The sequence below is a fragment of the Macrotis lagotis genome, chromosome 8, assembly GCF_037893015.1.
Source record: "Macrotis lagotis isolate mMagLag1 chromosome 8, bilby.v1.9.chrom.fasta, whole genome shotgun sequence".
NCBI lineage: Eukaryota > Metazoa > Chordata > Mammalia > Peramelemorphia > Peramelidae > Macrotis > Macrotis lagotis.
Genome location: NC_133665.1, coordinates 137,202,088 through 137,214,885, shown reverse-complemented (window position 1 = coordinate 137,214,885; position 12,798 = coordinate 137,202,088). Strand labels below are relative to the sequence as shown.

General features: G+C 48.4%; 1 protein-coding gene across 3 annotated transcripts; it reads left to right on the top strand.

Annotated features, from left to right (window-relative positions):
- Positions 1-92: 92 nt before the first annotated feature.
- Positions 93-8,802, top strand: CHCHD4 (coiled-coil-helix-coiled-coil-helix domain containing 4). 3 transcript variants are annotated; one of them, XM_074198467.1, is made up of 4 exons: positions 93-275; positions 3,047-3,214; positions 5,255-5,353; positions 7,460-8,802. In XM_074198467.1, the coding sequence occupies exons 2-4, from the start codon at positions 3,184-3,186 to the stop codon at positions 7,771-7,773; spliced, it is 444 nt and encodes a 147-aa protein (XP_074054568.1). In that variant the 5' UTR covers positions 93-275; positions 3,047-3,183; the 3' UTR covers positions 7,774-8,802. The 3 variants fall into 3 exon arrangements, with proteins under 3 accessions (XP_074054568.1, XP_074054569.1, XP_074054567.1); XM_074198468.1 differs by lacking the exon at positions 3,047-3,214 and having other exon boundaries at positions 94-275; XM_074198466.1 differs by lacking the exons at positions 93-275; positions 3,047-3,214 and adding an exon at positions 564-840.
- Positions 8,803-12,798: the final 3,996 nt, after the last annotated feature.

The following is a 12,798-nucleotide window of genomic DNA, read 5'->3' as shown; positions in this document are numbered from 1 at the left end:
GTAGTCGGCTCCGGGGGCGGGGCTCGCGGGCGGCTCCGCCCGGCCCTTCCGCGCGGGGCCTTGTGGGACGTGTAGTTTCCCGGGGCCGGAGGAGCTCGGGAGCCGTAGGCCGCGGGCGCCCGGGACGAGGAAGCGCCCGGACCGGTGCGCCGCGGGGCAGGCCCTGGGGAGGGGCGGAGCCCGGGAGAGGTCGCGGCGCCCGGCAGCCACCGCGGGCCGGAGCCAGCAGCGCGGGAGCCGCGCGGCCTCAGCCATGTCCTACTGCCGGCAGGAAGGTGCGGCGGCCGGGCCGGGCCGGGCGGGGGGCGGGAGGGCGCGGGCCGGGGGCCGGGGGCCGGGGGGCACGTGGGGGGGGGCGGGCGCGGGGCCGGGGGCCGGGGGCCGGGGGCACGTGGGGGCGGGCGCGGGCCGGGAGCGCCCCCGGAGCCCCCGCAGCCCCCGCGCTCGGCCGTCAGCTGCCCGTGACCTTGCGCCTGCAGAGCGGGCGGGGCCCGGGGCTGCTGGGGGGGGCTCAGTCCCAAGGTCACCATGGAGACCCGCCCACGTGCTCCCCGGGCCCCTCCTGGCAGCCCCCCCCCATGCCCGCGCTGTGGGACCTGCCCGGGCGGGGAGAGGGGCCACGCGGGGCGGGAGGAAGCCCCCCAAAAGTCAGCCCGGGGCGGGGTCGGGTCTGCAGTCTGGGGTTCCCCCGGGGCCCGGTGGCCCCGCTGCCCTCCCCTCCCCCAAAGCCAGCCTCACCCGCACGCCCCGTCCTGCCCCCCATGAAGGGCAGCGCGGCAGCATCTCCCCGGGGCTCTGGCCTCCAACACCACCTCGTGCCTGTGCTTTGCAGCCTTTTCCGTAGGTTTTGATATTGTGTGAAACTTAGAATTTTTTTTTTTAGAAAATATAAATCAGAGAAAAGTTCATGGGAAAAGCAGCTCCAGAATTGGTCTTGAAAGAGAACTTGAAGGGGGTAGGGGGATGGGGAGGGCGAGAAGGGAGTGGGGGAATGCGGGCAGAAAGGTCTTGGGGCGGCTAGGTGGCACAGCGGGCAGAGCACCAGCCCTGGAATCAGGAGGACCCGAGTTCAAATTGGGGCTCAGACCCTTAGCCGTGTGACCTTGGGCAGGTCATTTAACACTGTTCACCTTGCAAAAACCACAGGCACAAAAAAGACAAGATGAAGGGCGGCTAGTGGTCTATTTGCTTGGAACCTAAAGCACAAAAAGAAATCATTGCAAAGCCAGATTGTCTTCTTTTCTTTCAAAGGTCTTCAAGGCCAGGTGGGCAGCCTTTCATGCTGTGGGGCCACAGGCAAGGTGTTGAGGTAGGGCGGGAGGGATGACTGGCCACCCCATAGTGTCTCAAATGTGTGTGACTCTAAGGTTTTCAGAATGCTTTAGTTATTCCAAGGGTAGGCAGCATGCCGAGGGGCATTCTACCCCCACCCACCCCTCATCCCCTTTTCACACACAAACTGGCTCCTAGACCCTAGGCAAGCCACATAATCTGGATAAAACTAAAAGCTCTAGAATGATGGCAGATTCTCAAAATCAGAGTTCTTCACTGAGAACTTCCCATACTTGTGAAATTCCAAATTCAGACCTGTTGGATTTCAGGTGCGATCCTTCCACATGTGGCAGAAACTACCTTCTTCCTATTACTTGAAGCGTGGCCTGCCTGAATGTTCCCTAGCTGCTGCCTTTCCATTTTTTAAACCAAACCTCTCTTCCCTAGACTTTGTAACTGGGGAGCATTCACAGTAAGATCCAGTTGCCCCACAGGTTGCTTGTCCTTCATTTTTTTTTTTTTTTTAGGTTTTTGCAAGGCAAATGGGGTTAAGCTGCTTGCCCAAGGCCACACAGCTAGGTCACTATTAAGTGCCTGAGGCCAGGTTTGAACCCAGTACTCCTGACTCCAGGCAGGCCCAGTGCTTTATCCACTACACCACCTAGCCACCCCTTGTCCTTCATTCTTGGAGGATCAATGACCTCTGGGAGGGGGTGTCATGACTTGCAAGTGAATTGGATTTAAGTGGTGGGGGGGGTTGTGCAAAGTCACCAACTTCACTCTTCTCTGGAATCATCTAGGTTCTGTGACTAGATGGGGATCTGAACAATTGGAGATGGTCCTCCATCCAGGCTGGCCTTTTTCTCTGAATGGTCATCCTGGAGGATGTCTGTCTCTACGCTGTCATGGGTGGGACTGGACTTCAGACCCCTGGAAGGCACATACTCTGGCCTCCCCACAATCCAGCCACATTGCCCTGGTTCTTTCTGGTTTCAACCTGCTTCACCAGCATTTTCTCCCTACAGGCCCTGTGGTAAAGAGGACAGATAGCAACAGCCACTGAAGAGAAGAGTAGAGACCCCCCCCAGGACTAGAAAACAGTGTAACCTAAGGAGAGTTACTGAGAAAGGGCTGAGCGGGGTCTGCAGAAGGCTGAAAAGAGGAGAAGGACCCCCTTTTTTTTTTTGGCTTTTTGCAAGGCAATGGGTTTAAGTGACTTGCCCAAGGTCACACAGCTAATTATTAAGTGCCTGAGATCAGATTTTAACTCGAATCCTCCTGATTCCAGGGCTAGTGTTCTATCCACTGTGTCACTTAGCCTCCCCAAGAAGGGTCTTTTGAGCCAGATGGAAGGGCATCAGGCCTCCTGCTCTTGGACTGCCTTTCACCTGTTCATCCTGTCCACTTTGCTCATCATTAGCCAAACTAGTTTTTATTGTTTTTATCTCTGTCTAACTCCGTGTGACTCTCTTTGGGGTTTTCTTGGCAGAGATATTGAAGCAGTTTTTCCATTTCTTTCTCCAGTTTATTTTAAAGGTGAAGAACTTAGGTGAAGTGACTTGGGTCCTACAAACTAGAGTAAAGGCCTGAGACTGGATTTGAACTCAGACATGCATCTTCCTGACTCCAGGCCTGGCCAGCACCTCTGACCTGTCCCTAAACTAGTTTTTTACTGACTTCTACCTGCTAGTTTCTTGGAGAGGCAGGCTCCTTGAACCAGCAGTAAAAGAGCCGCATTCCTCAAGAAAAGGTTTCCTTGTTTTTCTTTGGGCAGGAGGCAGGCCGACCTTTGAACCACACTCCAAAGCCAACCTCTTCAGTGAGAGTTAGTCCATAAAATGGAGTGCACTGAACCTGGACACAGCTCAGAATACTCCCTCACCTGCCCTTCAATTCTAAGCTCTTCCTGTCATGGGGGTCCCGGGGCCTGCCTTCTGCCCTGGTAAGAATAATACTTCCTCCTGTGGTTTGGAAAGATCTTGCCCAGCCAGCCCCATTTCAGGGTCCTCCAGCAGTGGCCAATGAGACTCCCAGGTCTTGGGAGATTCCAATTCTAGTGACCATGAAATGGACCCCAAGTGGGAAAGAGCTGTGGGGAGCATCTTCTGGCTCCTGAGCCAGGTCTTTTGTAACTCACTTCCTTGGTGAGCACCTTACAGATCCCTTTGGGCTCATGCCCCTCCTCTTATGATCTCTAATAACATGAGTGTATGCACATCTCTAAAGCCCTGTCCTCTAGAAGAAAGGGGTAGACCTAGTGAAGATGATGTCAAAGAGCAAAAATTAAAAACAAATTATTGGAAGGCCTCTCTGAACTCAGTGAGGATAGAAAGGACCCTTAGAGCTGAGGATGTTAAACCTGAAGAAACATCGATGGCACGATGGTCGGATAGCCCAAGGGTCCTGGAGATTGGATCAGCTTTAGCTTAGAGAATAAGAAGGGGGTAAAAATGACCAGAAGGGAGACTGGCCCGATCTACAGCTGTGTTTGTCGCCCCCTGCCCAGGTCTAGGAAGCTTTGCCAGCAATAATAGCTGTGTTCCTATTGTTCTGCGGAGTTACCATTAAGATGCAGTGAAGGTTCAGGGGCCTGGGTTTTGCCCAGAGCTAAGTAGGATCAGAGGCTTTGTAGAAGAGCCTAGTGAGCCAGTTGGTGCTAAAAAAGCAGGAAGGGTTTTTCTTTGGTGAACTTAAAACCATCTGCAAGAGAAGGCTGTGTGCCTTAGAACTGGAGACAGGAGTGACAGGGAAAGTCACCATCCTGGGGCAGGCCCTGCACCTTCCTATGAGTGGGGAGCCTCAGCATGGTGTCTGCAGACTGTGGAAGGAGCTAAAACACCCGTGTTTCTGTTTTTTGAGTCAGCCCCAGGGTCAGGACAGCTGTCACAGCTGAGGGTCACAGCCCAGGGATCAGCAGCTCTGGTGATAAGGGAGGCTTCCTGTTGAGGCAGGCTTGGGCATCTGCCCCTCCTGAGCTCACAGGCAGCTCAGAAACTAGAAGGTTCTAGCCTAAAATAGGTGAAACCTGAAGTCCTGGGGAAAAGTGGGGGTAGGACTTCAGAAAAGGGTCAGGATGGTACACACAGTCAAGGGATAGGGAGTAATGGACAGAGGGGATCCAGAGGCCAGAAAGAGCAGAGGGTTTCTAGGTTCCCCCAGTTTGTCAAATGAGCAGACTGAAGCTGCAGGGCCAAGTGACACGAGGCCCCAGAGCTTTTGTCATTACAGGGCACTGAAGACTTCCCATGGCCATGTTAGGGGTGATGTAGACAGATGGGGCAGTTAGGTAGCGGAGGGAGAGAACACTGGACCTAGGGTCAGGAAGACCTGAGTTCAGATGAGACCTCAGGCTCTTACTGGTTGTGTGGCCCTGGGCAAGGCATCTGTGAAATGAGCTGGAAAAGGAAATGGCAACCATAAGAGTATTTTTGCCTGACTCGGACCCGACTGAGAAAAATGAAGGAAAGATTACATGGTTGTGAGCTATTGCTGAGAAGATAATTAAACAAAAGAAAGCTCTTCCCATTTAAACAGTATTGCCTCACTTAGGTAACTGAGTGAGGCCTTTTCTCTCAACAGTTCTCTAATGGGATTATCTTTCTCCCATCTTGCCTATGTATTTCTTTTTCTCTAGATGGGTAAGATGTATTTTTCTCAGGTTTATTTTATATACTTGTATATTTTCCCCAGGCTTCTTACTCAGTTTTTTCCTTGCTCTCCAGCTCACAACAGAATGGGGTTTTCCAGATAGAATACAGGATCCCATGACTAGGAAAAGCAACAAAATTTGCCAAATGAATGTAAGCTCCAGGAGGGCAGGAAGTGGTCCATCTCCTTCACTACCCGCCTTGGGACCCCAGCTGCCACATGCTGAGTGCTCGTCTAGGAGTAAATGGACTAACTCCAAGATTTGGTCAGGAGCCTGGGTTGTTCAAGCTCATGCTTAGTTGGAACTTTTTTTGTTCTTTCTTCCAAATGTCAGGAAAAGACCGGATTATATTTGTGACCAAAGAAGACCATGAAACGCCAAGTAATGCTGAGCTGGTAGCAGATGACCCCAACGATCCCTATGAAGACCACGGTCAGTAGCACTTGATTTCTGCCCCCCTCCCCCCCAGTCTCCTGTAAGAAGAAGCCTGGAGGAGGTTCTCCTGGGCACCTCAGGTGCTGGTTGTGCCCTGGGGGACCTCCGTGCTCAGTGACCTAAAACCCCTAAAATACCTAGAGACATCAGACCAGGTGCTAGTCCTGACATCCTTTATTTTGACTATTCTTTTATCTGATATATGCAGAATTAGTAACACAGTCAGCAGGCCTGCCAGCCAGAAAGCTTTTGTTTCAAAGAACCTCCATGAGGGGACTCCCACTGCCTCCTTAGACAGCCCCTTTGACCTGGGGTCAGCACTCCTAGTTAAGTCTCCTTGGACCAAGTCTGAACTTGTCCATCCCTACCCTCTAAGGCCAATGGGCAACCACAGGACATCTTTCAGACATGGAAAGACTGCTTACATATACCCTCTTTTTTCAAATTAATCCTCAGTGAACTGAAGACCACTTGCCCTTCTTGTTTGCCTTCCTCTAGACAAGGGGTTATTTGTCTAGTGTAACAAGTCCTTTAGACAGTCTGGTGAAGTCTAGGGGAACTACTTCTCAGAACAATGCTTTTAAGTGCACAGAGTAAAATATATTGGATTACAAAGGACACCAATGATGTGGAAATATACTTTGCCGAATATATTTAAAACAAGTTCACAGACCCCAGGTAAAGAAGCCAGGCTCTGGGCTAGACCCTTGTGAGCTGGCTTTCTGGACAGGCCTAGGCTCAGCTGTGGACCTGACCCAGTTTGGGTCCCCAGAGCTGATCCTCAGATGGGCACAGTGTGATGGTAGCATCTGTAGAGAAGTATGTGCCCACCTCATGCCATCCCCAGTGAAGGTGGAGGTGCAGCTCTGTGGAGGCACCAGCAGGGATCAGTGGTCCCAAGTGCCTATTCTTTTCATGGAGGAGGGTTGTTGTACTGGACAGCCTTGAACTAGACTCCTGGAAGGGGCTTGGCCTTCTTTGTTATACAGACTGTTATTGGTATTGTTTTGAATTGTAAAAGAATCTTAGGCAGTGAATTTTATCCTTTTGGAACAGGTGGGGACATTGTTGGTATGGGTGGTGTGTGATGAGGCAGCATCTTTGGTGCCCTTTGCCCATGAGAGAGGACCACTGTTTGCTGGTTTAATTCTTTAACTCGGTTTTCCTACTTTTCCTATCTCCAGATAGGTCTTTACTTGCCAAGCTCCTTGTTAGGGATGAGGTGCAGGGGATGCACTCAATCAGCAACTCCCAGGCACAGGATCAGGGTGACAAGGGGAATTGCTAGAGAATTCCCCAGTGTAGGGACTGCAAGAGAAACTTGGGTACTTTCACACCCATCTTGGCTATTGCAAGTCTATTTGAACCTGAGGCATAGTAGGGAAAGGGCAAGTCCGAGTCATTCAGCTGGTTTAGCTGGGATCATGGTAGCCTGAGAGCTGGACCCTCCTGAATCAAAGCCCAGTGCTTCTCCGTCCTGGCCCAGGATCGGAGGCTTTTGACCCTGCTGCCACCCTTTCCTGGGCCACTGGTTTTTGACTCCAGACAAGGTCCCCCCTTCTCCATTAGCTCATGTATCTAGAGAAAGCCACAGCCTCTCGGGCAGGAGGGTGGGCAGCAGAGTCCAGAGAGAGAGGGCAAGCCTCCAGGGGGCAGTGTCGGCCTGCGCTGGTCCCTAAGAAAGTCTGCTGGTGGTTTATTACAGCCCAGATTAACTTGCCCTGCCCCTGTTTTAGGAAGCACTGTGGAGTTTGGGGTGGGTTTTCAAGTCAAAATCTCTTATTTTACAGACAAGGAAACTGAGTCCCAGACCAGTGAAGTAACCTCCCCAGATATTCCAGGAAAGGATCTGGTATTTGAATTCAGGTCACTGTCCACTCTTTTCTGAGAGTGGTCTGGTTAGGAGCTTTGGATTTCTTTATCCCATGGCTATGAAGGGGGCAGATGGTATGGAAGAGAGACCCTGGATGGATACTTGAGGCCCGGGTTCTAGTTCTGCCTTTGGCACTGCCCTGTACGTCTTCCATCTGAAATGAAAGAGAGTGGCAGAAATTTCCCATGCCCTTTCTTGCACTAACATTCTCTGATGCCTTGCCCCTGCAGGGTTGATACTGCCCAGTGGAGACATCAACTGGAACTGCCCGTGTCTCGGGGGCATGGCCAGCGGCCCCTGTGGAGAACAGTTTAAGTCGGCCTTCTCCTGCTTCCATTACAGCTCCGAGGAGGTCAAAGGCTCAGACTGTGTAGACCAGTTCCGGGCCATGCAAGAATGTATGCAGAAGTTCCCAGACCTCTACCCCCAGGAGGAGGATGAAGAAGAGAAAGCCAGTGAGGCCACAGAGCAGGCAGCGGCCACCACTGCCACTGTGGCTGCAGCTGCCACAGCAACTCTGACCAAAGAGAAGGGCTCCAGCTAGTAAAGACCACCAAGATGCCCATGGCCTGCCTTTGTCCCTTTGACAGAGGTGGACTTTTGCACCATGTCTCTCTGGGGGTCTCCACAGAAAGTCTCTTCCCTTTTCATGTTTTGTGCACTGTTTATGAGATAACTTATTGTGATGGGCAGGGGCCTCAACCCTGTGACACAAACACTGAAAAAAGATGGGAGGGGTTGTGTGTGTGTTTGTGTGTGTGTGTTTCAGTGTATGTGTGTGCGTCAGTGTACGTGTGTGCACCATGTAAACCTCTCAACAGATCTAGCTTGCTGCTGCTGCTTTTGAATTCATGTCCAGAGCATCCCGAGTCTTACCAGTTTATTTGAAAGTGTCACATGGCTTCTTAGCACTCCCCCAAGTCGCTGCTCCTTGGACCCAGGCCGGAGTCATTCATTGTGCTGAGGTCCCATGTTTGTGTGTTTCCCAGAAAACAAATATCAAAGAGAAAGGACCATTATCTGAGATGATTGATTTTTTAAGAGAATCTCAAATTTATATTGTGCAAAGATACTGATTCGTGATAGTTACATCAGGAATAGATAAATATATATATATATATATGTTTGTATGTATGTACACACACACATGTATGTGTATGTATATATATATATATAATATATATATATATATATATATATATTATTGCTGATAAATTCTGGGAAAGAAATGACTTGGGCAGGATTTTTTGTTTCTTTTTTTGATTTTATGTGTTGAGCTCTGGTTTTCACACATTTTGAAAGTGCGGATGTGCAGTTACACCCGGCAGCCTCTGATTCTACTTCCAAAACGAATGTGAAAAATAGTTATCACTGTTCCTTTACTGTTGAGAACGGCCTGGTTGAGAGTTCCTTTGTTAATGCCTGTTCCATCTTTGCCAGTTCATTCAAAATGCCTTTGGGAGGTGGAGACTGAACTGTTACCTGGAGTAACAGTCTTAGAGAAAATAGTGTGACTTCAAGTGCATATTAAAAGAAAAATATTTTTACCTGGTTTTGAATCCATCTTTGGTTTTGTGGGTGGCATTGTTTTTCCATTTAAGAAAAGATGATCCCTTGGAGCAGGTACCAGTTTATCATTACAGAACACTTGGACATCCATTAGCTTGTCTGACCCTGTGAGGGAGGTGGTGATTACTGGCACTCTTTATAAACAGGGAAACATTCCAGTAGATAAAATGGTTTGCCCAGGGGTCCAGAGCTGGTGATGGCAAGAGGCCTCTGACCCAATGTTCTTCCCACTACTCCCTCCTGAGGGTAAGAAACAATATTTTGAAGGCAGCCAGGGAAGTAAAGTGCTCTGTTCTAAAGTCTGAAACATCACCAGGTGTGGGACAGATAGCCCTTGGTTCTGTCCCAGCCTCTGGACCACACAAGTGAGTTCCAAGTTCCACATGTGTGAATTTTCCAGATGATAGCCAAGGGTCCGGTACATTTTGCACAACCCCTGCCTTGATCAGAGGTTGCTGCATAGGGGGGACTTTGGACTTATGTGTGGTTCAGGGCCTCCTTTTGGACTCATCCAAGATATTTTGAATTCTTCCTCCTGTTTACTCTTTGGTTTGTCTTTTTCCCTATGTCTTGTGCAGGACTATTACATTCTCAGGTTTGTTTCTATCTGTAATATGTATGCTAAACTTGTGAAGAGTAATAACTACTGGCATTTCTACATTGCTTTATATATGATCTCATTTCATCCTCATTGCTCTGAGGTATTGTGTTATAGGTAATGATGCTGAAACCATTCAGCTTCCCCAGCATCACAGTGAGGAAAGGTTGGTGTCAGAATGCAAGCTCAGGTCTTCCTGATTCCAGGTCCAGTCCGATCCCTTAAACAACTGGACTTCAGGATCCTTGGCTAAAATGAGATTTGATTAAAAACCCCTTCAGCTCTAAATCTCTTCATCCTCTATTTAAAGTCCCTTAGATCCTTTTTTTAAATAGTGCCTGGAAAATCTTAAGAGTCAAAAAGATTCCTATTGCTCAGGTCAGATTCTCTCCTGGACCCTGTGCTTTAACATTGTAGAGGATTTTAATATCTGTGAAAAAGGTAGTCAGCATTGGCATCCCATGATTGATAAAATTATTAATTCACCATGTGCCTTTGAACACACTGACTCCTCTGCTCTCTAAAGAGAAGCAGTGAGCTTCAAGGATAATTCTTATTCCTCATTACCATGGTGGAGAAAGCCCGGCATTCAATGTTGAGAAAACCTGATTTCAAAGCCCATCTCTGATTTCACAGAACTATGGAATTTTAAAGTTGTAAAGGAGCTCAGTGGCCATTGTGCTGGACAACTCAAACTTTCTAGCTGTGTGAGTTTGGGTAAGTTTCCTCAGTTTCTCCATCTACAAGTGGAGAACAGAAGTGGGTCTAGATAATGCAGCTCTAAATCTCATGACTCTCCACTGCTATCCTGAAAAAGGATCAAAGAAAGGCTCTGGGACTAGCTGGAAGGGATCGGAAAGTCAGATGCCTGCTCCACACCAGAAGCTGGCTTTTGATGTTGCCTCATTTTATTAAACTATAAACCAGAACATGAGCTAAGAAGGGCCCGCCCTGATGGGGTTTTCCTGTCATTCCCAAATTGAATTTCTTTTAAGAATGAACCTTTTGTGTAGTCATAGTAAATGGTGATGAACCCCTTGGCCATCTTCCAAAACTTGGGCTGAGGCTGTCTAGGATGCAGTCTAAACTTGGGGAGAGAGGAAGGGAAGAAGGCAGTGACCATTGATCAATGGGGGAAGCCCCCCATCTCTGTTTTAACTTGTGTGGAGAAAAGGCCACTCCCCTGTTTCCATAGCCCAATAACACTCATGTGTTTACAATTTTTTATAGGTTTTTTTTTTGCAAGGCAAATGGGATTAAGTGGCTTGCCCAAGGCCACACAGCTAGATAATTATTAGGTGTCTGAGGCTGGATTTGAACTCAGGTCCTACCGACTCCAGGGCCAGTGCTCTATTCTCTCTGCCACCTAGCTGCCCTACGTGTTTACAATTTAACGAAGATTTTGGCATACATTAATTGACTTGAAAAGTAAGTAAAATGCATTGAGAAAAAGAAACAAGCTGGCCCTCAAACCAAGGTCACACAGTAAGAGCTGAAACTAGAATCCAAGTTTTGACCCTCACTCAGCTCAACCATACTCCATGGTCTCTTGCAGATTTTTTGATCATGTCCTCAGAGGAAATTCTCTGTCTAGACATAGACCAACCATTCACCAGGAACCAGGTGATGAAGATGCATGAAAACACTTTAATAGAATTAAAGGACCAAGAAGAGGAAACTCCAAGGAATGGAGTGACCATGACAGTCCACCATTCCCCCAGGGTGACCTTTCTGGCAGGTCTTTTTGACTCAGTCCAAGCATTCTTCCCACAGTATTGCACACTTATTACCTCTTGTTAAGATCGGTCCAGTCTCCTTGGTTTTTAGGATTTTATTAAACTAGTGCTCCTTAGAAGCTGGATCTCAGACCTTGCACAAGATGTTTCACTGCCCCATTTACCCACCCAGAGCCAGACCGTCTGTGTCATCAATCAGAATTCACATCGCCAGAATTAAAATGTTGAGACAAAGAACCAGACTGGGAATGGGGTGGGGTAGGGGTCAAATTTCAGGATCTAAAACTGTTCCTTCTCTATTGTAGATATTTAGATGTTGATACTGGTATCTTTCCACCAAGAGGACCTCCTTAGAAGGTTTGAGAATTCAGTAAATATTTCTTAAGCATCTGCTAAGTGCCGAAATACAAAGGTTAAACATTGATGTATGCTCTCCTAAGAGACTATGTCAAGTGGTGGTGAAAAATAAAGAGAAATCCAGAGTGCCCCCCAAAAATCAAAGATAGAAGAGAACCCTCTCAGCCAAAGTGGGGTAAGATGGAGAAGGAGGGGAGCAAGGAGACAGCTCCTGATCTGGACCTTGAAGGAAAAGAAGGATGCTAAAAGGTATTCCAGGTTTGGGGGAGCAACCTGCCTGAATGTACAGAGGTAGGAGAGGATCAAGATAAGATTGGGGAATAGCCACTTGTTCAATTTGGCTAGGAAGCATCATACTCACAAGTAGAATGTGAAAACAGACTGCAAAAGGTCTCAATTTTGAGAGCCTGGCCTCCAAGGACCGGGTAAAATGACCTGAGATCTTTAAACCCAGGCTATGCTTCGTCCTCGTTGTCAAAGGGATTCTTGGACAAGTATGGACAGGAATAACTTCTGAAGGCCCTTTCGGCACTGATTCTTTCTTCTCTAAGGTCCCGTTTCCAACAAGTGAAGCCAAGCATTTAAATGCTAATCATCATATTAAACAGAGAGAGCAACAAGCAGACCCAGTCCCTGCCTTCAAGGAGCTTATGTCTGATGGATCAATAACATGCAAAAAACTGAACCAACAAGGTGCATAAAGACAAACTGGAGGAGCAGGTAGGTGGTGCAGTGGATAGTGCACTGGCCCTGGAGTCAGGAGGATCTGAGTTCAAATTCAGCCTTAGACACTTAATAATTACCTGTGTGACCTTGGGCAAGTCACTTAACCCCATTGCCTTGGGAAAAAAACAAAAAAGACAAACTGGAGATAGGATCCGAGAAAAAAAATAGCAGTATTAAGAGACTGGGTCAGAAGAGGCTACTTTAGGTGAGATTTTAGTTGAGAGTTCCAGACTTGGGGAACAGCAGGGAAGATAGAAGGATTCAGGAACAGCAAAGAGGCCAGAGTCCTTGGATAATAGAGATTGTATATGGAAAGGCAGGAAGGCTGAGATTATGAAATGCTCTGTAAACCAAACATGATTTTATATTTAATCCTGGAATTAATAGGCACACTACGGATATGTGTTCAAGTCTTTTCAGTCATGTCTAACTTCTGATGATCCCATTTGTGGTTTTTTTTTTTTGCAAAGACCCTGGAGTGCTTCACCATTTCCTTCCCCAGCTCATTTTTCAGACAAGCAAACTGAGGCAGAGTTAAGTGACTTGCCCAGGATCATACAGCTAGAGTTTACTAGGGGGAGAG

Bases quoted from the DNA above. Each gene is read 5' to 3' on its own strand.
- CHCHD4 (XM_074198466.1), top strand. From the start codon at position 579: ATGCCCGCGCTGTGGGACCTGCCCGGGCGGGGAGAGGGGCCACGCGGG. The intron at 841-5,254 runs GTAGGTTTTGAT...TCCAAATGTCAG, and splicing joins TGTGCTTTGCAGCCTTTTCC to GAAAAGACCGGATTATATTT. The intron at 5,354-7,459 runs GTCAGTAGCACT...TTGCCCCTGCAG, and splicing joins CGATCCCTATGAAGACCACG to GGTTGATACTGCCCAGTGGA.